This window comes from Cataglyphis hispanica, chromosome 25 (assembly GCF_021464435.1).
Source record: "Cataglyphis hispanica isolate Lineage 1 chromosome 25, ULB_Chis1_1.0, whole genome shotgun sequence".
Taxonomy (NCBI): Eukaryota; Metazoa; Arthropoda; class Insecta; order Hymenoptera; family Formicidae; genus Cataglyphis; species Cataglyphis hispanica.
Genome location: NC_065978.1, coordinates 2630593 through 2654466, shown reverse-complemented (window position 1 = coordinate 2654466; position 23874 = coordinate 2630593). Strand labels below are relative to the sequence as shown.

The following is a 23874-nucleotide window of genomic DNA, read 5'->3' as shown; positions in this document are numbered from 1 at the left end:
GTAATTTTCGTCACGCAAATCCCCGTTCGCCGGTTGAGTTCCGTCGTAAACTTCCGTAAAATGAAACACTGACCCCCCCCCCTCCAAAAAAAAAATACACACTTCACGGTGTTACCAATGGCATCACTTCTAAAATTTACATCCCCTACTACGCACAACACATGTAGACTTCTTTCATTTGGACTTCTGCACTCCTAAAGAAATTTAAAAAAGAGGGGAAAGATTAATGATATTAAATCGTTGATCAAAAATTGTCAAACTGCAACAATAAATATAATATTCTCAGAAGCAAAGATATTGACAAATTAATTACGAATTAATTCTGATAATTCGCACTTATTTGCACTTTTCAAAACAGAAAATGATTGGTCATTGGTAATGTTAGTAAATTTACGATTACTTAGTTGGTCTGATCTAGAAGCATTACATTGATCCGGTTGTCCAGACTGCAATGTATCCGTTGTTCGAAATCAAACGAACTTTATATCCGATGTTATTTGTAACTGTACAATGAAAGAAATTTTACACGCTACGCGTATTCTAAACTTTTTACGACTATAAATACGATAGCGCATGTTGAATATGGAATTGTGGGAAAAAATTATCATAGAATGGGTAATTATTTCAAATATATCGTATGCTTAAAACACACGATATATAAATTTTCATTACATATGGAATTTTGCTAAATAAATGTATAAATTTCTATTAATGTTTACTAATCAATCACACACAATTTTTCATAACTTTTACTTTTATCTTTGCAACTTTTTAAGCAATGTTTAAGTCATTAAATTATAAGGATATAATTTTTTTCATATTTTCTGTGAGATAGTATCCATTACCTATTTACCTTACATCTACATTGACCTTCTGTATATTACATATTTTTATGTGGCTATATTTTATGTGGTTAATACATATTAAGATTCAGTTTACAATTTTTTATTTAGAAATTCGAGGCACTCTTAAAAAAAAATTCTTTATGAATAAACATTTAAATTTTATAGATTGATTGTTTACAAGTGCAAAAAGAATCAATAAAAAGTACAACAGAACTACATGATGGAGAATTTTATATCAATTTCCTAAAATTAATGTAAGTATATAATTCACATGTTATAATAGATTATATGTATATAATCTATGTTTAATGCATCATTTAATTTACTGTATTACAGAAAATGGAAGAAACATGAGAGCTATAATCAAGAAGATATTATTATCAAATTTTTAGAAGGTAGCATATACATATAATTTTATATATTTCATATTTTTTGTTATTAAATTTCCTAAATATATGATTTTAAATTTCTATAATCAAAAAAATTTCATGAATTGAAACATTAGCAGCAATATAGATATAAAACTTTCATTTATTTATAATTTTAGAAAATAACATTTTTTTATATTATCAATTTTTATAGCTGAATATCCTAGTTTTAAAGTCAACAAAGATGATAACACAGAACATATATATATTGCATCTTTATTACTGATACATGCATGCCGAATGCTGTCTGCAATACATCATTCTCTGCAATACAATATGTGTGACAATTTGAAGAACGAAACACAAATTAGAGTTAAAGCTTTTCTGGAAAATGTTTTGCCGCTTGGAAGAGACATCACTAAAGAAACTCTAAAAGAAGTCATTATGGAGGTTGAAGATACATCAACAACTGCAAATAGTCGTAGAACACCACCCATGCAGAAATTTTCCAGTTCTCCTGTAGCTTGTTCTACACGTAGTAAAAAAATTATGACTGACCGAATTCGAGAACTAAGAGATTTAAAATGTAGTTTAGCAGTAGAACGATTTACTAATGCAGACTTACGGGATGACATCATGATTCAGCATGAAAAAATACAGAAATTACAGAAAAAACTTAATGAAAAATCAATGGAAGTAAAGGCATTACGAGAGGAAAAAATGAGACCAAGTACCCCAAAGCCTTCTCAGACAAAGGATGATTCACAAGAGAATTATTATAAAAAATATATTATTGATTTGGAAAGTCAATTGAACAAACAACAAAAAGAAATTAATAAATTAGAGACAGACAAAGATACTCTATCGAAAAAGCTGTCTTGTGTGCAAAGGACATATGTACGTTATAAAGAAGATTTTACAAATTGTGAACAGTCCTTAGAATCTTTATCAAGCAAAATTGAAGCAAAAGATAGAGAATTGGTAGAACTTAGAATACATAATGAAGAATTACGCGCACGTATCAAAGAATTGGACAAAAATTTCGGTACAGAACAAAGTTTTGAAGTTGAAGATTTACCATTTTCTACCACAATGTCACTTAATGTTAGTGAAGCTCTAAGTTCTGTGATTGAAATTCAACTTCAGGAAGCTAAAGAAGAATCTGCTATATTGCATGCTCAGCTTGATACATTAAAAGGGAAATTAGATATTCTTACAAAGGATTATAAAACTGCAATGGAATCAAATAGAGATTTGCAGAAAAAGGTGGAAACGCTGGATCGAGTGCAAGTAGAATTAAATAATGTGCAAAAAAAATTAGAAATATCAAATACAGATATTATAAATTTACAAGCAGAGAAAACATCTCTTGTTGCACAAAATGAAGATTTGAAAGACTTACTTTCATTTAGGGAAAAAGAATTGTTTAAAATAGAAGAGTCAAATACTGCATTAAATACAGAATTGGTTAATTCAAAAACAGACATGAAGAATTTGAATGAATTGCTTGAAAAAGAAAAGATTAATTCTTCAAATTTAAACAATATTCTAGTGCAAACAAAATTGCAAATAACAGAACATCTTACACATATTCATAAACTTACTGATGAAAGAGACTCACTTAAATCTTCTATTGAAAATTGCAATAAAAGTTTAAAAGATATTTTATGTTCTGACAATCAATTTATACAAGTTGAAACTGACAATTTAGATAATTTGACACTTAATGATCTTATGAAATATATTGGCACACTATTACATAATTACAACGCAGCATGTGTTTCATATAAATATGATATTGATGAACTAAAATCGACAATAGATGAAAAAAATACAAACTTATCTACACAACAATTAACTATTACAGTTTTAGAAAAACAAAATAAGCAATATCTTATAGAACTAGCTGATATTGAAAAAGATAAAAAGCAAAAAGATTTATTGTTAAATGAACAGAAAGAAACTATCCACAAATACTCACAGGAAGTTGAAGTTTTAAGAGAAATCAGAGATGAAAAACTTGTTTTAGAATTAAATGCACTTGAGTTAAGAAATAATTTAATCAATCTAGAATTATTATTAAATTCTCTTATGATGCAGTTGAAAGAGTTGCAGAATGTGAAAGATGTAAAATTAATAAAAGAAGAAACTCAACAAATCTTTATTAAATATCAACAAAATATTGAACCAACATTTAAAAAATTGCAATGTGATTATCAGAAAATGCATTATAGCTATAACAAAATACAAGAAGAAAAAAAAGAGTTAGAATGTAATCTCAATTGCAATAAAGAGGAATTATCAATTAATCAAATAATAAATGCAAAATTGCATTTTTTATTACAACAGCAAAATTTATTAGAAAGTGAAAAAACAATAAGTAGTTTGAAAGAAAAGAATAGAATTCTCTGCAACGAATTAAATGAATCTAAACAAACTGTGCAAAACTTAAAAGAAAAAAGTCGAGCAATGGAAGAACGCTGTAAAACTATAGAAATTGAAGAAAGTGACAACTTGGAATGTCTTAAATCAGAAAACGCTACAATATCATTAAAGTTCAAAGATGCTACTGATAAGCTCAATTTATTACAACAAGAATTAAACGACACAAACACACAAATGGAATTGAAAAAAACGCAGATTCACGAATTATTTTTGGATGTTACCTCTTTAAAAAAAGAAAAAGAATATTTGGAGCAGTCACATGAAGAAAAACTTGAAGCAAAGAATAAAGAGATAAAAATGAAAGAAGAAGCATTACTAATGTCAGAAGCTAAAATGATAAAGCTAACAAACGAAACAAATATTATGGAAAAGAAGATGAAAGAAATAATTATTAATCTTCAAGAAATAAGGTCTAGCCAGGATGCTGTTTTGGCAACTCAGGAAGCAGCTCTGAAAGAAAAGTGTCTACACATAAAAGAGCTTCAGGAGCAGTTTGATAACTCTAAGGAAATACTGAACAAGGAACTTGAAGACACAAAATCGTCATTGCATGAGTATCAAACCAAATTTTTCAATTTAGAAAATCAGATTAACAATCAAGACAAGGTTACAGCAGAATTGCAAGAAGCATTAAGAGAAATGAGTGCAGAGCTTGAAATAAAGAAGGAACACTGTAAGCAAATAGATGCAAGTCAAGTGGAAATTGTAAAATTGTGTCAAGAATTGGAACATCCAACAAAAAAGTTAAATTCTACAATTATAGAAACATGTTCGGATTTTGATTTTCTCGACCAGGATTTATATCATTTACCTCAATATAAGTATACAGATCATAAAGTCATAAATATTTCAAATATTATTAAGATGACTCTTGATGAATTACATAAATCTCAGAGAGTTATTCTGCATTTGTCTTGCACAAATGCTGAATTGAATAAAACTTTGGCAGATAAAAAAATACTTATAGATAACTATATAAAAGACAAAGAGGAAGTCTGCAGTTTGAAGAATAAAATACGAGAATTAGAAATAATAGCTCAGAAGCGAAATAAATATCTTAAGAACCTTATAAAAAATAAGGAATCTTTCAAAAATTCTTTGCAAAAAGTGATTGCTTCACAGAACGATTTAGATACTGTTTTAACATCGTTCAAGAAAAAGTGGAATGAAATACTAACAAAGTTTCAACATATTTTTCATATCGAGAGCTCTGTTTGTGACGAATTTAAACAGTTGCTAGCTAAAAAGGCAAATCTTGAAAATATATTATCGAAATCTCAAATCGTCTATTCAGAAAATATTAAATCTGTATTCGATATTTTATGGAAGAAGTTCTTGTGGACGGAACAACAATTGCATGATACTTACTTATGTTCAATTCATGAAAAGGAATGTCTCGATGTATTAACAAGTGTAGAAGAGGATCAATTTGCTGACGAAAAAGTGATAATTGATGTAGAGATGGAAAAGCATAAAACATTGCAAACTGATGTAATGAAATCTGATGAAGAAATAGAATCTTTTGCAACTTTGGCCACATTTTACGAGAATAGTTTAAAATCTAGCAAAATCAAGAATCAAACAGAAATAGAGAAGAAACTACAAAAAATTAATCAATTGACAAACGAAAATAAAGATCTAAAAAATAAAATAGATACCATGCGTTTGAGAATTGTGAAATTAGAGAAGAGTATTGACGAACTTAGGACGGAGCTAAAGCTAAAATCAGCGGAGAAGGCGCCAATGGAAATTAATTTGGAAGAAGTGGAATCTCTGAAGGATGAATTGAAATGTTTGAAAGAACAGAATCAGCAATTACGTGAAGAAAAGGATATGTCGAGCAAGATTGCAAAGCAAGAATTTGAAAATAGGATAAAAAAAGAATATGATGTTACATACGAACAGAAATTTGAAGATTTGAAGCAAAAAATGGTAAGTAAAACCTGTTTATATTTGCGAATTTTTTCACATAAATTCTAATACTTATTACAATACTAATGTTAAATCCATTTTAGAAAATAGCCTACAATGAGAAAATGACGAAGTTATATAAAGATAACGAAAAGGTCATACAGGAAAAATTACAGACTCAAATGGAGATAATGTGTCAGAAACAAGAAGAAAAAATCAATAAATATAAAGCACATGCTGATGATTTAAACTCACGACTTTGGACTTTGGGAGATCAGCTCGTGATTGAACGGCAACAAAAGGAAAATGCGTTACACCGTTTGAAAGAATTACAAACCAAGCACAAGGAAGTTGAAGTAAATCAACCAACAACTACAATTTCGCGCAAAACTTGCAAGTATGCAGTCAAATTAAAATATCTTTTTAATAAAAAAAAATTAAATCAAATTATAATAGTATCGATTAATTCAAATCTATTGCAGAATAGAGAAGCAAGAGATATCACCTGAAAATACACAACAAGCAACTATGTCACAAAAAGTGACAACACTAATAACAGAAGAAACATTCGAAAGAAGGCATAGTCTTAGAAGTATGCAAGCAATGGGTAATGTGTTTAAAACGGAGGATGAAGAAGAAATCTTTGATAATGTTTATTTAGGTATAGAGAGTTCACATGTTACAGATATGAATATGTTAATAAAAATCAAATTTTTACTTTTCCATATCTAAATCAATATCTTTTTTTATTTCAGCTGATATAAAGAGAGGCAAATGTTTACCTATTGCGGATGTGGACCGTTTGTCTATATTACAAATGAGGAACTCTCTCTGCAAACCTCATCTAAAATCATCTTATCCAGCGGAAATGCAATTTCTTCCTTCAACTTTGACTGAAGAAGAGATTAAGGTAAATTACTTCTTAATGTTATTAAGAAGCAATGCTATGTCTTGTGTATTTATTGTATCTATATGTTAAATGTTTTGGTAATTTACACTAATGTTATGCATGTTTTCATATGTGTATAGTTTTGCTCTTCTTTATAGACGGGCTCTCCAGTAGAAGATAATTTTAACGATAGTCTTAGCCAAAGTCTTCTTCCAGAACAAAAACCTAGGAAAAAAGATAGATCTCAGGTAAGAATCAAATTGTGTCACTAAAAATCCATTGTTTTTATTCCTTCTTCGATGTTTGCGATCATTTTCATGCTCGTCCTAGATATCATATAAAAAACCTGGTCCTCCAACTCCAAGTAAAAATGGGGGAAGATTGTCATTGCAGGTACATGTTTCCACATATGTGTTGTTATCTTCTATATTATGTGTAATTCAAAAATCCATTGAGAGAAAGTTTGTATAAAAATTTTTTATAATACTTTCATTATGTTATGTCTTTTTCTCATATCACTAAAATTATCATTGAAAGTTCTTTTTAACAATTTGTGACAGGGTAATGAATTAAAAAGCCCAAATTCACGCATATTAAGAGAACGGAATACGGATAGAAAAACAATGATCACTCCTCACTCATTAAAAAACATATTCTCTTTAAAACGACAAGATGAAGTGAGTACAGAGAAATATAAATCTTTGTGTATTAAGTTATTATATCTTATGTATTAAACATATTTTTAACAGAATGCATCCAGCACACCCAAACGCAGACTCAGTAATATTTTTCGTAAATCTCGAATGCCATAGGATTAATTGGATGAGTAGATATGATGTATATATATATATATATATATATATACATACATACATACATACATACATATATATATATATATATGATCAAATTTTGTACAAAGAATAACTTTCCTACTATAATTAATCCTACAGAGTATTTTAATCTAATTATTATATAGATGTTTTTTATATTGTAGATGAATAGAAAAAATAAGGACTTATAATTTTTTGCTCTGCAATCATTCTTATTCTTTCTCATAATGTTATTCTGTGTTAGGTGATAAATAAAATCATTTCAATCTTCTAATATATAATAATTGTAAATAGCACATGATTAATAAATAATTAATTAACACTTTATAAATTCATTTCAATGTACAAAGCGTTACTGCAAACTATATAGGAACAATGAGATAAAATTATTTTCTGCTTTAATCTATGTGGGAAAAAACACAAATCGCTTGTAATGAGACGAAGATTATTTTTGATATTTGCCAACTACTAAGTCAATTACTTTTACACTCTTTTACAATTATGTTAAAAATTGTAAAAGTATATTTGGTCTATTCTGTCTCTACAATGCATTCACAAATAAATTTATGCCAACAAATTGTATCTGTTTATTAAAAAAAAAAATTATTAAATAATTAAAATAAAAAGAGAAATAATTTGTTTAAAGCAATCATTTTTACATAAAAGAAATACAAATATTGCATATTATTTGTCTAATGTATCATGAGATAAATTCAATCTCTCGTAGAAAACTAAAAAACTTCACTTACATATAATAATGCTGATCTATTAGAATAATTTGTCAATACTTTCTCTCTAAAAGCTTTCCTATGCCATATATGTTATAAACACATATCACAATACATGTAACTAAATGCTGAAACTAAAACTTTTATGACATATATATATATATATATATATATATATATATATATATATATATATATATTGTATTACTTAGAATATAATGTATAAAGAGAAATATGATCACTCTCACAAAAGGACTAAAAATTTTTTTTTTATAGATAACATCAATACTAGCTCTGAAAAATTCATTTGCATGTATAATATAACGTATAATAAAATAAATGTGATAGAAAAACTAAATTTGACTTATTTATATGATAATATGCTGATCTATTATAATAATGTATTAATATTTGCTTTTTGAAAGCCATTCATATAGTTAAGTATGTCTTTATAATTCTCAAATGACATACCTGAACACATATCACAATCCAGTTGTCTAAATTTAAGAAATAAAGCTTTTATAGACTATGTTTTCTTACTCAGAATCAGATTCCTGTAATATATTATTTTACATTAATATATAATTAACATCATGTAATTTATGACAATTTGAAATTGCAATATTGCACAAATTTACCATATATTGCCCCTCGACATATTTGCCCGAGTTCCTAGAGGTTCTACGCAATTCCCTGTGTTCTACATGCTCTTGGTTTCTTCGTCTATTCAAAGATTATATATTTTACTTATTACTTATTATTATAGTTGCTTATATATTTTATTTATTATATAATTTCATAATAATATATAGTAGAATAAATTTTTTATCTTTCCATACTTACGATCGTGACGACTGTGTTTGTAATGCTTTAAATCTATTATCAAGATCTTGCAAAGGACTCGTCGCTGTATCTTCTAGAGTCGTAGAAGGAGATGTTTGCATTTGTGTAGTGTCATTATTCTCATAGAAAGTGTTTGTTCTAGGTCCACGTGTTATCACCACTTTATTAACTGGTAATCTGAAGTAAAATCATATCAATTCATTTATTAGATAGCTGCCTTTAAATCTAATTAATATATTAAATTACATACATTATTGTTACTTTTTGTGTGTCTAATTTACAAAATAATATTAAGAGAGAATAAATTACTCACTGATTTTTCCGTGAACGCTTTTTTTTTTGCTTGCTGAAATGTGAAAACGTCCATTTTCAGGTGAAAGTACAATAATTGCTATAGAAATTTATCTGGTTATTTAGAGAGATAAAGGGACAAAAATGTTTTAAGAGATTGATACATATATATGAATAATCAATTTGCAAGCTGATATTTAAATTGATCTATATATACACATATATCTTTTAAATTATTAAATTCATTCTCTGAATGTGTGTGTGAGAGTAAAATTCTGAAATAAATATAATATCAAGAAAAAATATAGAGATGAAAATGATACATATTATTGTGAAGAATGATGGGTATAGAGAACGGCATGTCATAAAAAAGAAAATGTTGATATTATTAATTTTAGGAAATATGAAAAATAAATAATTAATTTTCTTGTACTTTATATTATATTAATGATTGACAAAAAAGATTTGTCACGCTTCTCTGATAATTTTTAATTCTGATAAAATAGGATTTAGGAGCGCTGGGAGTAGAAGGTCTTATTTGAAGTAATCCCACATATTTATTCACATGTCTATCACCAATTTATATTATTTATATATAAAGAGAATACAAAGTTCTAAGCTTACTTGAGTTTACTCGATAAAATACACACATCGTTCTCTATGCACGATCTTTTTCATATATTTAAAAAATATGATTCAATTCGATTCAACATTATAATCCTTAAATATGATCCAATATTATATATCCCTTAATAATTTCTTATTCTAGTTTGAATGTGATTTGTTATCAAAAGAGGCACCAAGTATAATAAATTATAACAAGAATATTTTGTACAATTTTTGCCCCTTACATACATATTTTTAGATATACATTTCTCTAAAAATATACTCTTTAACTTTTATAATGATTGAATCACTTGTAACAAGCGATTAAAATTGCTACTCAACATGCAAACATAGCACAGATACAATTTCTGTGCTACATTTATTTATACATATTCATATAAATGTTTAAAAAATAATATTTATATATTAAGCACAAGAGCATGCAGTTGTACTGCAAAAAGTAGATTGCAAATAAAGATTGCAAATATCTTTTTTATAAGAAAAGATGTAGATTACGATATTTAGTTATATGCAATGATGCTTAAATTTTAATATTCAAAAACTGCAAAATTACAATAATTATGAAATTATATTTCAGTATATATATATCAAAATAATAATTAAGTTTAGCTACATGCTCAACTTGCTGTGTTAGATCCTAATTGATTTTTCTATAAATTCATTATAACAATCATCATATTATTAAAATTATATGTAAATAAAAAATCGTAAGTTATATAAATATTAATAAAGCATTAATAAAAAAATGGCAGTAAAATAGAAAAAAATATTAGTATAAAACTACTACCATTCTACTTCTACAGATCTACACTTTGCAAGCAACATTAATATTTAATAGCAATAGTAAGAGAAGAAATACATTCATATATGCAGAAACTGTATCTGCTCTTTCAGTTTTACAAATATTACATATTATCTATATAGCATAGCTTACACACATTGCAAAAGCAAGTAAAGACAAGCATTTAGTTTTTAGAATGCAATGATAACTAAATACAATTAAGTATCAATCATTGCTGATTTTTTTGTGTTATCGAGTTATATGTAACAGTTACTTGCAATTACAGTTGAATTTGTACTAATGATAAATTTGACAGAATGGAATAATTAGATATATCATATTCTATTCGGGTACACCTAACTCACCCTGCAAACTCATGATCAGAACCTTCATCAGGTTCATCAGCTTCCTCTTCCTCTGCAAAAAAAATAAAATCATTTAAATAGTAAACAAATTGATAGCCTAAAATTATTACTTAAATTTTATAGCTCTTTAATTATAAACACAATCGTGCTTGCGCAGTTATTGATGTTCATGATAATTTGGTTTCACTTTGATTACCAAAATTCGAGTTGAAGTTTGAATTACATTATCTATCAAAATAATTTTAATTTCACAAGAAAAATAATAGGGAAAATTAATATATATATATATATATATATATATATATATATATATATATATATATACCTGCATAGTTCAAAATTACAATAAATTTATCAATATTAGTCATTTCCTTGTTTAATTTAATTGTAGCAAATAAAATTACATCCAAATAACATTTATATATTAAAAATGCTTCTTAAGATAATCATAAGTCTGTTCTTTATAATTGAAATTGAGCTTAACTGGCTAAGAAATAGGTTTTTCTCTATTGGAAGGAAAAAGATAAACTCTTAACTAGTTAAAAGTTTATCTTTTTCCTTCCAATAGAAAAAAACCTAACTCTTTTTAACTAGTTAAGAGTTTATCTTTTTCCTTTAACTAATTAAGAATTTATCTTTTTCCTTCCAATATAGAGAAAAAAAAAGTCTGAACTAGCAGTCAGTTCAACTATAAAAAAAAAAAACAGACCAATAATAAAATTATTTCTTACCAGCCAAGTGATCTTTCTTGCGCCTCGTGTAAGCTCGTTTACTTGTCACTGGAACTTGATCAGTTTCACCATGTAATAAACTATTTCTGTATAAGAGTAAAGGCTGCCAATCTTCTCCTCGTGAAGATGGCATTCCAGCTTGTAATCGTCTGTCCAGAAAATTGAGTCTGCAATAACACCATAATAAATGTTAAGAAATATTATAAAAAGTAAATTGCATTCAATAATAAGCACTTACACAACACGTTTATCCTGTTTGAGAAGCTTATTCGTAAATTCTGACAGTATCTCGAGGAATGGTAAATTCGGTGGTGGACCTGTAGGATCTTGTTCGATACCATCTGGTGGAGTAATGGCGAATAATACGCCCGCACGGTGCAAGGCTGTAATTGCTTCGCGATTTTTCACGGCATCCAAGCCGAAGGACAAAGCAAATCGCTTTGCCAGTTCCTGGGAGTAATTATATTTCACAGGTTTTAATACATTTCATTGCATTGTATGTAGAATAATACAATAATAATTACACACCTTGATTGCGGTGAACTCTTCACTATTTCTATTCACTTTGCCCTTCTCGGCCACTATCTCGTTATACAAAATATTTAAGCTTTGTTGCATTGTGAGCGCGCAATTTGTTTTGTTGATATCTCTTGCTTTTCCTAATGTGGTCTTAATAATATCGCCATAATCGTTATAATATTTAACGTAATGCTTAAATACATCGGCTGCGGCTTTCGTAGGAATCATATTATAGACGATCAATTTACAATAGCCAGCTAAGAAATTTCTTCTTTTATGCAGTTCCTCGATTTTAGAATGTTCATCGTGTTCATCTACAAAAGATTTTCATCTTATATAAATCAATAAAAATTCATTAATGCATATTAGAATATTTACTTACCATCCTCCTCTTCAAAGAAGACGTATTCTTGTATAAATCTATTGAGCATATTTTGCATTGCTTGGTCAGGCTCATACACTAATTGATGCATCAGAGGATTACTATGCGTAGTGAGTTGATTGCAGAATATTACTAATAAGTCACATATAGTATTATATGCATCTTCCCTTAAAATCGGTGGTGAAGGCTGTTTAATATTAAAAATAAGTAAGTATCATTTATCATAAAAGATAATTGTATTTTCGAATTACTAAAAAATAGTATAATTACCGTATCGCCATTGACGAAATGGCGCATTGAACCCATAAAAGAGTGCAATCGTTCTTTCAATTGCCGACATTCATCCTCACCGTGGCTGCCCGAATCTACAGCTTCCATCAAATGATTTTGGCCCCACAAAATGGCAAAGAAGCATGCACTTATACAATATTTAACTGCAGTTGATGGTAAACATCTGTGCAGACAATTTGATTTATATTATGATACATTTGAATGTATTAAATTTTATATAAAATAAAATAGTATAAAAAAAGTATAAGTATAAAAATACTTTGAAGGATCCTTTGCATCTTCTATATCTTTATATAATGAGTCCCATATGCCCCATGGATTCATATTGTGACAAGAATAAAATATAGAAACTTTTTTGAGTGATTGGACGACATTAAATATTTCATCTTCATCTGGCTCCTCATCCCCCTCAATCAAATTTCTATATTCATCGATCGCTTCCTTATATTTATTTACAATGGAGTCGATCAAAGTGGAACGAGCGACATCACATCTACAAGAAAATAAATTAGATACTTTTTAACAAAATAACAAATAACAGAATAACAACTTTTTAACAAAACAGATTTAATTTAAATAAAAGTAATAAAAATATATATACCTGGTAAAAATAGCATGGCCTTCTACACACATATGTTCTAAAGTTTTAGCCGCCGTATCTAAAACCTCGTTATCATGCATTTTTTCAACAATCACATGGATCTTAGTTAATAAAGAATCTAAGTTTATCTCCTGTCTAGATTTTGTATAAATATCTAAATCAAAATATTGTGGAATTGCCAGCAAGTTTGCTAATTTCTCAGGATCTGCTCTGTACTTGTCAAGTAATAGTGGTAATGTTTGAATGAAATGTTCTGTCAGTTTTTGCTTATCATCGTGAACTTGTTTAAGTTCTTTCACCGACAAAATTTTCCGAGTGGGTCCGCGACCTACAGGTGCTTCGCCTGTAGCAGCTTGCTTTATGCAACATACCATTAATTCGATAAGGGATGTTTCCTTCTGATTATCCAACGCTTCCTCGTCGGGACCAGCCTCCTCCAGCAAGAGATCTGTCATACATTCCCAATCCTTCATCATTTGATTAGTTTCGATTAAGGAGTCAACCAAATACGCTCCATGCTCATGCAATTCGGATTCGATGAAGAATAGAACAAGATCGCGTATAAGAGGCGTATTCGGCAATCGCTTCTTGCCGCGTCTGGTCTTAACATCCACCACGGCTTCGTCTTCCGGACGGAATAAACGTTCGTTCAGAAATTCTCCGGCTGCCTGCGCAACCGCGCGATGCGATGAATAAACAAGTTCGTACACATGTTCACAGTCTTTATCAGTGAGAATTTCCCTGTGATGCTTTAAGATTGAGATAACCAGTTTTACAGCCTGTACCGCTACATCGTATTCCTTGTCCAATGTCATCGCCACAATTCTATCTTTAAATTTGCTTGTAAACAACTCGAGTTTCGTTTTCAATTCCTCTGAAGCGTATAGCGGTTGCAACGCCTGAAGGCACTTGAGCCTAACTTCTCCGACTTTATCATGCAAAGTCCAACCTGAAAAATTATATCAAATATGAAAATATGTATATTATCTTTATTTAATATATATATAATAATATATAAATTCTTTGTACCAATATATTTCAAATATGAATCATCTAAAAAATTTTGATGAAACTTTTTCATCCAGACTCCAATTTCCGCCATACAAATCGCACGTATTTCCGGCAAAGTATCCCTATATCTATGAACGAAAACAGACTTGAACATATATGTCAGCATATTTTTTATTTCATCCATATTCTCTTCTAACTCTTTTCGCTTTGCCATCAAAGATTCTAATCTATCTGCTGCTCTTTTTTCTCGGGCCTTCTGTCTTTCCGCTTCGTATTGACGCTGTGTATTGTCCAAATTTATAGATACAGTCAAGGCAACATCTACTAGAGCTGTCATTAATTTCATGGCTACAAATAAAATTGTTCTGTTAATATGCATTCTGCTCACAAAATATAATTTGTAAGTACATAGTCTCTTGTTGAGATTTACCTGCAAGAGTTGCAGTATGCCTAAATGCTCTTACTTGGGAATCCGAGAGTCCAGTTAGTAAAGAAATAACGTTATCCATCAAAAACTGATCATAGATAATAGAATACTGACATTGACGGACGAGAATTTGAACGAATTCACAGAAATTTGCACGAAACTTTTTCCACTGTTGTCCAGTCATTATCAATGGATATTCACCACTTTCCTACAAAAAAGATAAAATTATGTAATCAAAATATTGTAAATTATTATAATATATTATAATATTATATATTATGATTTAGCAAACATACTTCATCAAATTCTTCAGTCATTTTGCGAATAATCGCCACATGTTCCATAGTCAGTTGCATCTCAGAAGTGATACGACCTTTGCAACCACTTGCATTAATGAAAAATTGCATAAGCATAAGCAGGGCATTTTCCCTGTTACCCTTATATTTTTCTATCCAATCATCAACAATAGTCTGTAACCAGTAATATTTATATTATAAAATGTTTCTATACAGGAATGTTCTCTTGTTAATTTTATATTATTCATAATTAATTTACTTACAGTGAGTGACGAACGATTATTTCTAATAACATAGTAGAGACTAGCTTCATCTTCCAGACTATGCGAATGATGCGCCCTTTTGCCTCGTCCTCGTCCCCCACCACCTCTTCCTCTGCTGCTAGATGTTGGAGTATAATCCGTATCAATCTCTTTGTATTTGGGTTGCTGCACTATGCCTCCTTTAAAATTAAACAATGCAATCTTTCTTATCATTTGCCATAACATTTTCCATATTTGTTTTATATAAATAAAATGTATATTTGTATATACCACGCATCCTGGCACGTGTGTTCCTTGTAATCCTCATGTTGGAAGCAGCAGGCGTCATAGGAGCCTCAAATTGGGTTTGATTGTCAAAATTGCCCTGCTCCTGATATTGCTGTTGAGATGTGCCCGGTGAACTGTAGCTCTCAGAAGAGTAATGTTCTGGACTACAAATATACAATAGTATATTACAATTGCGCTTAACATTCAATGAGTTTATATCCTTTTTATAAAGATGACAGTAAAAACTAGATATTTACGTGGGATTATGTAGCGGAGTCTGAGACGCTTGATAAGGTGTGTAAGCATTGTAAGAGTCATTTGCGTCTCCGCCGGAATTGTCATTCATCGGAGTCATAGGCGTCATTGGTGTCTCGTACTCTGGCGGCACCGGATCATCCATCCGGATTCGCTTACCACCTCTTCTATGCATCATCTCGACGTTTTCTACGTTTTAATGTGCCCAACAACAAAATTCATATCTGAAGAAAAAACGCGCGGTCGACCGCAGTAAATCCATGAAGCAGTATACGAAGCGGATTTATCAGGATTTCTTTACTAAAAATGTTAGAAATCACAACTATATATATTGTTCTGACAATTCGTTAATAAGACAGTTTCTTGTGAGAAAGGTATTCCTCGATAGTTTTGCTTGATAAAGTTGAAATATACAAAATTGTCAAACTTGAATTGTATCCATTTTTTGCGTTCTTCTGCGTTCCTCGCTAGTTACATTAGTTAACGACCTCCAGAAACGCCAACGTAAAAACTTACAAAGCGGCAAAGAGATATAGGGATATTCCAAGACTGCTCAATCGTCGATTGTAATGGGCGATTTCATTGGCTACTCGATAGTGAATTTCTATGTTTCATGAAAATTCACCGTTTCATGAGATGGCGCCATTTCATGAGATGACGTCATTTTTTTCACAGTTGCACATTGCAATTATAATTTGAATTCTTCTCTCTCGTTTTTAGTAGTGTTATAAAATTTCGTGTGCGTTATATAATGGAGAAGTGTTCCTGCATTTATTAATTAGCATCTAAAGTCAAAAGTAATTGAAATATAATGCCTCTATACACTAAAGAAATCAATTCTTTACAAAATCTGTAATAATGTATATTTTGTTAAGGACCGATTCTTAATTTACAGAAAATAGCCAACTAATTTCCGGAAGCTTCTTGGCTGAATATGGCAAATAAACGAAGCTTTTTTGAGGCGGTGAGTCTAAATTAATGATAAAACAATACCACTGTTTATTCTTTATTATTCATATATATATATATATATGTATATATATATTTTTTCGTTGTTATAATGAGTCGTAAGATTATACAATGATCTTCTACAAGTTAGTTTTGATAAGAAATAAGAGGCGGGGATTCAAGAAAACCGTTACTCTATTCATAGACGCTGATTTTTTTATAAAAATGACATTTTTACTTTTGAGAATTTCATCACATTATACATTTTATATTTTCAATATTTTCTATTTCTGTGAAATTATTTCAATTTTAAAAAGATTCTTTCCATTTATTTATTAAAATTTATGTCAAAAGATTCATTATATATATATATATATATATATATATATATATATATATATATATATATATATATTAAATTATGTTGCTTGTGTTGCAATTTATGAATTATTATTATAAAACATTATTTATAATTTATCTATTGATTCAAAACATAGAATGTGAGATTGTACGTGTATTATATATATATATATATATATATATATATATATATATATATATATATATATATATATAATCCGTAATTAATATATATAATTGACAAAGTGCAATAATATAAGTATTTATATATAACAATAATCATAAGAATAAGTAACTGAAGTACTCGAAAAATCATGAAAATAAAAAATCGGCGTCTTCATCCTTGAAATAGGGTGAATGGTAATTCTGAATCCAACCGATCGGTTAATTTGCAATACGGAGTATGAAATGTACAAAGCAGACAAATATGTCTCTTTTTCCTTTCTTTCTTTTTTCTCCCATTCTTATTTAATTGCCTACCATTTTTAACACTACGATTTACGCTATGCATTACTTTCTTTCTTCTCGCCATTTATTTGCGTGTTTACGAAATCGTCGTCGGCGAATGCCGCGAAATCGCCGTGACTCTTAATTAAGGCGGTTGATTCATTAAGTACTACGATAAGTTTTTTGGCACTTATAGATTTACGATTGCACTAATTGCGAATGGTACCGGCTGCGTTGCAAGAGAAAACGCCCTTTTTCTACACTATATATTATATATATATATATATATATATATATATATATATATATATATATATATATGTATATATATATATATACTCGTGATATATCAAATCTTCGCTGTGTAGAGCAGCGAGGATTACAACACTCGTCTTTTTTCCTCCTTGCTGCATTATGGGTTTCTTGGGGACGGCATTGCGATTAATCTATAAATTGCTTGCACTTAATGCATGGCTAATAAAAGGCATTTTTCCCCGCTATTTCTTACAATATTATTGTTCGAGGAATTATTTCGTCGAAAATCGCTATATGTAAAATTTCGCTGTACCATTTGCACACATATGTACTTTACTATAAGAAAGTGACTTTTTATCGCTATATTGCAAGATAATTAATATTAAATATGTCTTCAATGTATACGTGTATAAAAAATGGCAGTTTTTTTTTTTTACAATTCAGAAAAATTTTCATTTTTTGTGAAAGAAATTTTTCAGTTGTTGGTCGCGTATAATTGTTGTATATGAGATATTGCTTTGACAAATCGCTTTAGCTGGAGTAAAGCGACGCAAAACTACCAAACGCGCATATTTCAAAATTTGAAAAAATTAATCAAATATATATATATGTTCGAGTATCCAGAATCCAAATCAATCTTGCGTTATGTTTGCGATCTTTAAAGTTACAAAATAGGAAATGAGCGATAACCACTTGTCTCAACAATAAACCGAAGATCTTTTTATGTTTTAGCACATTTTAAGTATAAAGCATGAAAATAAAACGTGTTTCCTACATTTTCACATTATTTAGTTACAAATTACACATGAATTTAATTTAAAAAATTCATTAATTTAATGTATCCAATAATGGATACAATTTATTTAGAGATAACATTTTTAAGAGAATTTTAATATTAAGATAAGCAAGGTTAAAAACTTGGTCACATTTTAGCCTGATGTGATTTTTCTTATGATAGTATTTGTTCTAATAATACAAATTGGATTGGCACAGCGATTGTTTGAAAACACGAACGCTCGATAAAAAATAGGAAAGAGATATACATAAATGACAGATTACTGGTAACTGTTAGGCGTGTACCGTATAATATTCTTACGCAAATTGTATAGCTTTTTTATTAAAAAAAAAAATAGCTCCCTATCTTGATGTAAAGCAAGGCGCGTTAGCGACATTTATTCTTCGATATTATTCGTCTCGAGGCACGTTGTTTTTCATGGATGGAATATGCCAGAGTAAGATGGAAGGATTGACAGTTTCTTGTCTTCATTTGTGACATTAATCTCAACAAGGATAAAATTTCAAACAAGACCAAAATCCGTGTGAATAGTGACGTCGCAATTGTTAGGCTTATCGGCGGCCGCCATGTTCACCTCCACCAGAGTATCCACGCTGTTGATCGGACAGCCTTTGAGAATTTTCTGTGCCGCCAGACTGGTGAACTGAACTTGCATGTCACTAAGACTGGGATAAGAGTGCAAATCCGAGCCTCGGCTCACGGTCTTTTCCAGATTAGGCTCGGAACCTTGCGGAGCCCGTTGTTGTTTTACTGTCTCCAAATTTTCGATGTAAACGTCATTGAAAGAGCCACCGAAACCGTCATACGATTTCGTGGGCGACGGTGGATTCGAGGCAATATTGTTTTTCGAACCTGGACGCAGCAGGTTACGATAGCTCAGCGCGTCCTTCGATAACGACAGACTGAGTTTGCGCGAATTGTTCATTGCGTCGTTAGTATTTTTCGTAGAGGACAAAGCAGCGGCCTCGTGTACTAAAGAATTTTTTTCGACGTTGTTGGTAGAACCATCGATCAAATGAACCTGACTATTGTTCAGACGGTTCGTCAATTTCAATTTGTTAGGCACCTCCTCTTCGATCTTCGGCTTATTTTCCTTATCAGATTCTGATAGAAGAAGACTCGTTTTAAGCTCCTTTGGGGCATAGAGTGACGATGGACGCTCAACCTTGATCGAGCATTTGTTCAGCTTCTCGTCATCTAACTTTGATTTGAAGAGTTTCTCCTCATCCACCCGAGTCTTGTAGGCCTTTTCGGCTACCAGTTCTCTCTCCTGTTTTTCCTTGCAATCGATTACTTCCTTCTCGGCAATCTTCGTCTTTACCGTGCCATCCTCGAAGGTGATCACGGACCTCATTGGCGAGTTGTTTTGTTGAACGTAGATCTTCGTGCCAGGCGAGCCGGAAATGGTCGTCGTGCTGGTTGTATTAGAAGCTAGCGTCACGCTATTCTGTATCGTTCGTTGCTCTTGCGACGACGGACTCAGATTAGTGGACACCTGAAGAGTTATTGAATTCTGTGCCTCTTGCAGAGGAGTTAGCGAACTTTGCTGAACGACTTTGAGCGGTGACGATTTCGTCGACAGCGTGGCTGTTTTCAATGGCGAGCAAGTCAGCTTCGTGCTGGACACTGACTTGCCACTAGAGTGAGACGAGTGACCCGATGAAGTTTTTTGTAATACCTTGAGACAATAAAATTTCATTATTCACAGATAATAGAAAATAAAAATTAAAATTGCAAAGATTAATTCATCCAACTGCTATGTAAAAAAAAAAAAAATTTACGTAATACAAATTTAATTTTCAACATATTTTTTAAACAAGCGATATAGAAACATTTATAAATTTTTTTTTTTTTTAAAGAAAATATACATTTACGCGAAGATATTGTTATAAATATTTATAATGGAATTAATTTATAATTTATTTATAATAGAACTTAAATTTACTTTATGTTGTGGAGAGCCGTTAGCCGATTTAGTGCCGTTGCTAAAGTCGTGACTCGGTCTTCTAGAGTTAGACTGCCTTGTGTTAGGCCTCCCCAACGTAGTCGTCTTAGCCGGACTCGCAGTCATTGTCCTAACCGAACCCGAGCTGCCGCCGCTTCTGCTTGGCGACGAGTTGGTTGAATTTTTATCATTCTGCGCCTGATTACGCGCTTGATAGGCCTCCTGATTGGTAGTGCCAGGCGGTAAAACGGATGCTCTAGACGTGCATCTGCTCAAGCTGGAACACTTGGATCTCGGTAGAGTAGAACACGGTGATCGATGCCTTCGAGAGCTCCTTGGCGTCGAATTGGCCAATAAGCTCGAGGAATCACCGCTCGCTTGACGCCGATGTCGCCTCGGCAGAGTGGCTGATCGCACCGAGCTCGAATCGTCCCATACTTGAAAACTAGCCTGCGACTGATTGAGACCCTCCATCATCTGAAAACAAATTCATTCAATCGATTTGATTTTATTACAAAATTTTTGGAAACTATTTGTTTCCAATTCAATTCTAGTGATTGTTCGCTTCTAATTCAGTTCCAACTAAACTATTCAGATTGTTTGCTGTCTGCAATATTATCAAGTTTTTAAGTTCGTTGTTATTAATAGCTTAGAATATGTTATCGCCTCAAGATTTTTCATTAACTGTCGGGGGGAATCGATTAATTAGCCTTGCGGTGTTAGAGAAGTACTATGTAAGATGTTTTATTTCACTATTTTTTGTCGAGGGATATACTTGTATGCGACTTACCGAAGGACTGGCGGCCCTTGTCTGCGTGGCAACGCTGTGCAAATGCACAACGCGCGGATTAAACCACTCGGTGGGGGGATACTGAGCACTGAAAGTGCCCATTAATGGTGTGCCCTTCCTCCGTGTGCTCCGCCGAAAGAGCCTGGAGAGCAGGCCTATCTTCTCTGAAAAAATCCCAGAAAAGCCTTGAGGAAAGGATTTGGATTTGTTGCGCTTTGTTAGAAGATAATGAGGATCAAGGAAGGGCTTGCCAGCTACAGGGTGACTAAAAAGCTTTGATTTCGGATTGAGTTGTTATACGATGTATGTATACATGTACATGAAATACTTCACATTCACATAATACCTGCTTTGTAATTATTTCACTATATCGGGATGATTATTAGTTGCAAAAAAATTAATAAAAAACCACGACATAATGCAACGAATAAATATCTAGCTTGCGAATCGATTTAACTTCATACTGCTCGAATTTTTATATACAAAGCCCCCTCGCAAAATTCTGTTTTTGAAAGAAAAAAAAAAAAAAGTTTTACATACAATTAAAAAAGCATTTTTAAACCGATTCGCTTATAAATTAAAGCGGTCACCCATCACCACGCAATCCCTTCCCCGATCAAACTTACTGGTTGGACTGTGAGGCGCACTGTCCGTACTGGCGTATTCCGCGCTGGAAGACGTATCGCTCCTTTCGGGTCTTCGCGGCAGGGACCGCGAACTTCCGCTTCTGTGCAAACGTCTGGCCGAGCCCCAGAGCCGTAACGAGTGTCGCCTCTCGAGACGACCGGGCATCGACCGACACCTGGCGAACAGTACCTTGTCGTTGGGATTTCCTGAAATGGAGATAATCAAAATTATTTCTAATACGTGCAAAAAAAAAAAAACGTTACCATATTACACATCATTATATGTACATATAATAATATTATTATAATATATAGGAAAGAAACCGATAACGTTCAATTTGAAAAGAATGACAAAAGCTGACAATGTTTTTTACATTTCTCAAATTTAATTGTCTTCATCTTCTGGGCGTTAATAATCTTTGAATAAAATACAAACATCTATTCGTGAAAGTACGTTAGAAAAACGCAGCATTAGACAGGCGGGCAAAGGGAGAGTAAATTCCGCGCGTGAGATGGAAATATCAGAACGGCGAGACGACACATCGCTTCGGCTAAAAGGGTTAATATGATACCCGAGGTATGCTCGCGGCTGCTGCACAACTACGTTCTCAAAAAAAAAAAAAAAAAAAAAAAGTGGAATACCCTCATTCCTGAGAGTTTCATCTCGGTACATAGCCACGGGCGATACGCCGACGTACCGACCGACGACGAGTGGGTTACCAGCGTGAGAATCAGCCGAGAAACGAGTAAGAGAAAAGTAGGAAGATTATATACGTGTGGTCCCCCCTGCCTCTCTTCCTCCCCCTCCCCCTCCCCCTCCTCCCCGCGCGATGTCGACAGCGTATGTAACGGTAGACAATGTCGTGACCAATAGCTAATATATCGGTTGCGTTAAACGCTTTCCAGGCATCGTCGGTTTCTCTACCTCTCTCTATCCCAACCGTGTGCCATGCCGATGCTGGTGGCACTCTATTCTCTGCGTACACACACACACTCGACGCATATAAAAAAAAAAAAGAAACATACGAATCGCCGCAAGAAACTTCCGCATGCGTCGTCATTTTGATACGATAATTGACCGTGAAGCGATATATCGCGAGGCGCAAAAGCTTTTTATTGAGAATAAAAAAAAAAAGCACAAGCAGCTCGCCGGATTCGCGTCGTCGATTAATAGAATAACAATTGTATCGCGATTTTTTTAGTTACGTAATCACGGATCAGCTCGAGATCTCAACGTTTCTTAGATACAGAAGTTGTTGAAAAGGGAGATCGAGAATAAGAACGTGGATGATATGCGAAACGACGAACGATTCTGCCGTGCGATCTTTCCGTGAACGTGGCAAAAAGAAAAAAAAAAAAGGGAAATTAAGATAGCAGGCTGATTTTTCGTACGCGGTCGCGAGAGGAATTGACGGCGGATCTTCCGGCGGCGGGGCTTGCGTGGCTACCAAGGACGACAACAACATAAACGCTCTCCCGACCCGTCCGTCGAGTCGCGACGAGAAAAAGGCCTCGGAGAGCGAGCAGCTAGTGGACTGCTCTCCTCCTGGACACAAACGGAACGTTTGCCGAACACGTGCCGAACGAGTTTGCCTGGACCGACCGGTCTGCCGTGCGAGCGAATTCCTCGTCGGCGAGTTTACGAGAGCTCCGACTTCCTGTGCATCCTTGCCGTGAAACACGGCGAAAGCGATCTCTTCGACTTCGGTCTCGACCGCACCGATTTATTTGTCCACTT

At 32.0% G+C, this 23874-nt stretch overlaps 3 protein-coding genes and 1 long non-coding RNA gene across 10 annotated transcripts in view; 2 read left to right on the top strand and 2 right to left on the bottom strand.

Moving 5' to 3' along the window:
• Positions 1 to 140: 140 nt before the first annotated feature.
• Positions 141 to 16432, bottom strand: LOC126858374 (cohesin subunit SA-2). Of its 2 annotated transcripts, none has more exons than XM_050608631.1 (19): positions 15972 to 16432; positions 15718 to 15878; positions 15448 to 15626; positions 15185 to 15358; positions 14892 to 15096; positions 14480 to 14809; positions 13451 to 14399; positions 13109 to 13342; positions 12829 to 13012; positions 12559 to 12745; positions 12186 to 12490; positions 11896 to 12107; positions 11658 to 11824; positions 10927 to 10978; positions 9176 to 9208; positions 8863 to 9039; positions 8658 to 8742; positions 8560 to 8573; positions 141 to 194 (listed from the first exon to the last, which is right to left on the bottom strand). In XM_050608631.1, the coding sequence occupies exons 1-19, from the start codon at positions 16145 to 16147 to the stop codon at positions 149 to 151; spliced, it is 3870 nt and encodes a 1289-aa protein (XP_050464588.1). In that variant the 5' UTR covers positions 16148 to 16432; the 3' UTR covers positions 141 to 148. The 2 variants fall into 2 exon arrangements, 1 of the variants encoding a protein (XP_050464588.1); XR_007688670.1 differs by lacking the exon at positions 141 to 194 and adding an exon at positions 6498 to 6683 and having other exon boundaries at positions 8491 to 8573.
• Positions 475 to 8179, top strand: LOC126858368 (centromere-associated protein E-like). 3 transcript variants are annotated; one of them, XM_050608614.1, is made up of 11 exons: positions 475 to 615; positions 1011 to 1099; positions 1182 to 1240; positions 1428 to 5590; positions 5674 to 5966; positions 6052 to 6230; positions 6325 to 6479; positions 6617 to 6706; positions 6789 to 6851; positions 7019 to 7135; positions 7208 to 8178. In XM_050608614.1, exons 1-11 carry the CDS (start codon positions 574 to 576, stop codon positions 7268 to 7270), a joined length of 5313 nt encoding a protein of 1770 aa, XP_050464571.1. In that variant the 5' UTR covers positions 475 to 573; the 3' UTR covers positions 7271 to 8178. The 3 variants fall into 3 exon arrangements, with proteins under 3 accessions (XP_050464571.1, XP_050464572.1, XP_050464573.1); XM_050608615.1 differs by lacking the exon at positions 6789 to 6851 and having other exon boundaries at positions 7208 to 8177; XM_050608616.1 differs by lacking the exons at positions 6617 to 6706; positions 6789 to 6851 and having other exon boundaries at positions 7208 to 8179.
• A 235-nt stretch (positions 16433 to 16667) lies between the features above and the next one.
• Positions 16668 to 23874, top strand: part of LOC126858402 (uncharacterized) — an 80591-nt gene continuing 73384 nt past the window's right edge. The window contains exons 1-2 of the long non-coding RNA XR_007688672.1: positions 16668 to 16766; positions 16865 to 16933. This is a non-coding gene — a long non-coding RNA (uncharacterized LOC126858402). The remainder of the gene's footprint in view (positions 16767 to 16864; positions 16934 to 23874) is intronic.
• LOC126858375 (storkhead-box protein 2) overlaps positions 19102 to 23874 on the bottom strand; it is a 70402-nt gene continuing 65629 nt past the window's right edge. For 3 of the 4 annotated variants that reach the window (XM_050608633.1, XM_050608635.1, XM_050608634.1), the window contains exons 5-8: positions 22137 to 22343; positions 21511 to 21695; positions 20721 to 21197; positions 19102 to 20453 (exon numbers count right to left, since the gene is read on the bottom strand). In XM_050608633.1, the coding sequence (XP_050464590.1) occupies positions 19278 to 20453; positions 20721 to 21197; positions 21511 to 21695; positions 22137 to 22343 (2045 nt within the window). In that variant the 3' untranslated portion in view covers positions 19102 to 19277. The remainder of the gene's footprint in view (positions 20454 to 20720; positions 21198 to 21510; positions 21696 to 22136; positions 22344 to 23874) is intronic. The other variant, XM_050608636.1, reaches the window with a different exon arrangement.

Excerpts from the sequence above, each read along its gene's own strand:
- LOC126858368 (XM_050608614.1), top strand. The coding sequence starts at position 574 with ATGTTGAATATGGAATTGTGGGAAAAAATTATCATAGAATGG. Across the intron at positions 6,231-6,324 it reads CTTTGATAATGTTTATTTAG|CTGATATAAAGAGAGGCAAA; the intron begins GTATAGAGAGTT and ends TTTTTATTTCAG. Across the intron at positions 6,707-6,788 it reads GGAAAAAAGATAGATCTCAG|ATATCATATAAAAAACCTGG; the intron begins GTAAGAATCAAA and ends TGCTCGTCCTAG.
- LOC126858374 (XM_050608631.1), bottom strand. The coding sequence starts at position 16,147 with ATGATGCATAGAAGAGGTGGTAAGCGAATCCGGATGGATGATCCGGTG. Across the intron at positions 13,343-13,450 it reads GGCCATGCTATTTTTACCAG|ATGTGATGTCGCTCGTTCCA; the intron begins GTATATATATTT and ends ATTTTCTTGTAG. Across the intron at positions 9,040-9,175 it reads AAGCGTTCACGGAAAAATCA|ATTACCAGTTAATAAAGTGG; the intron begins GTGAGTAATTTA and ends ATTTTACTTCAG.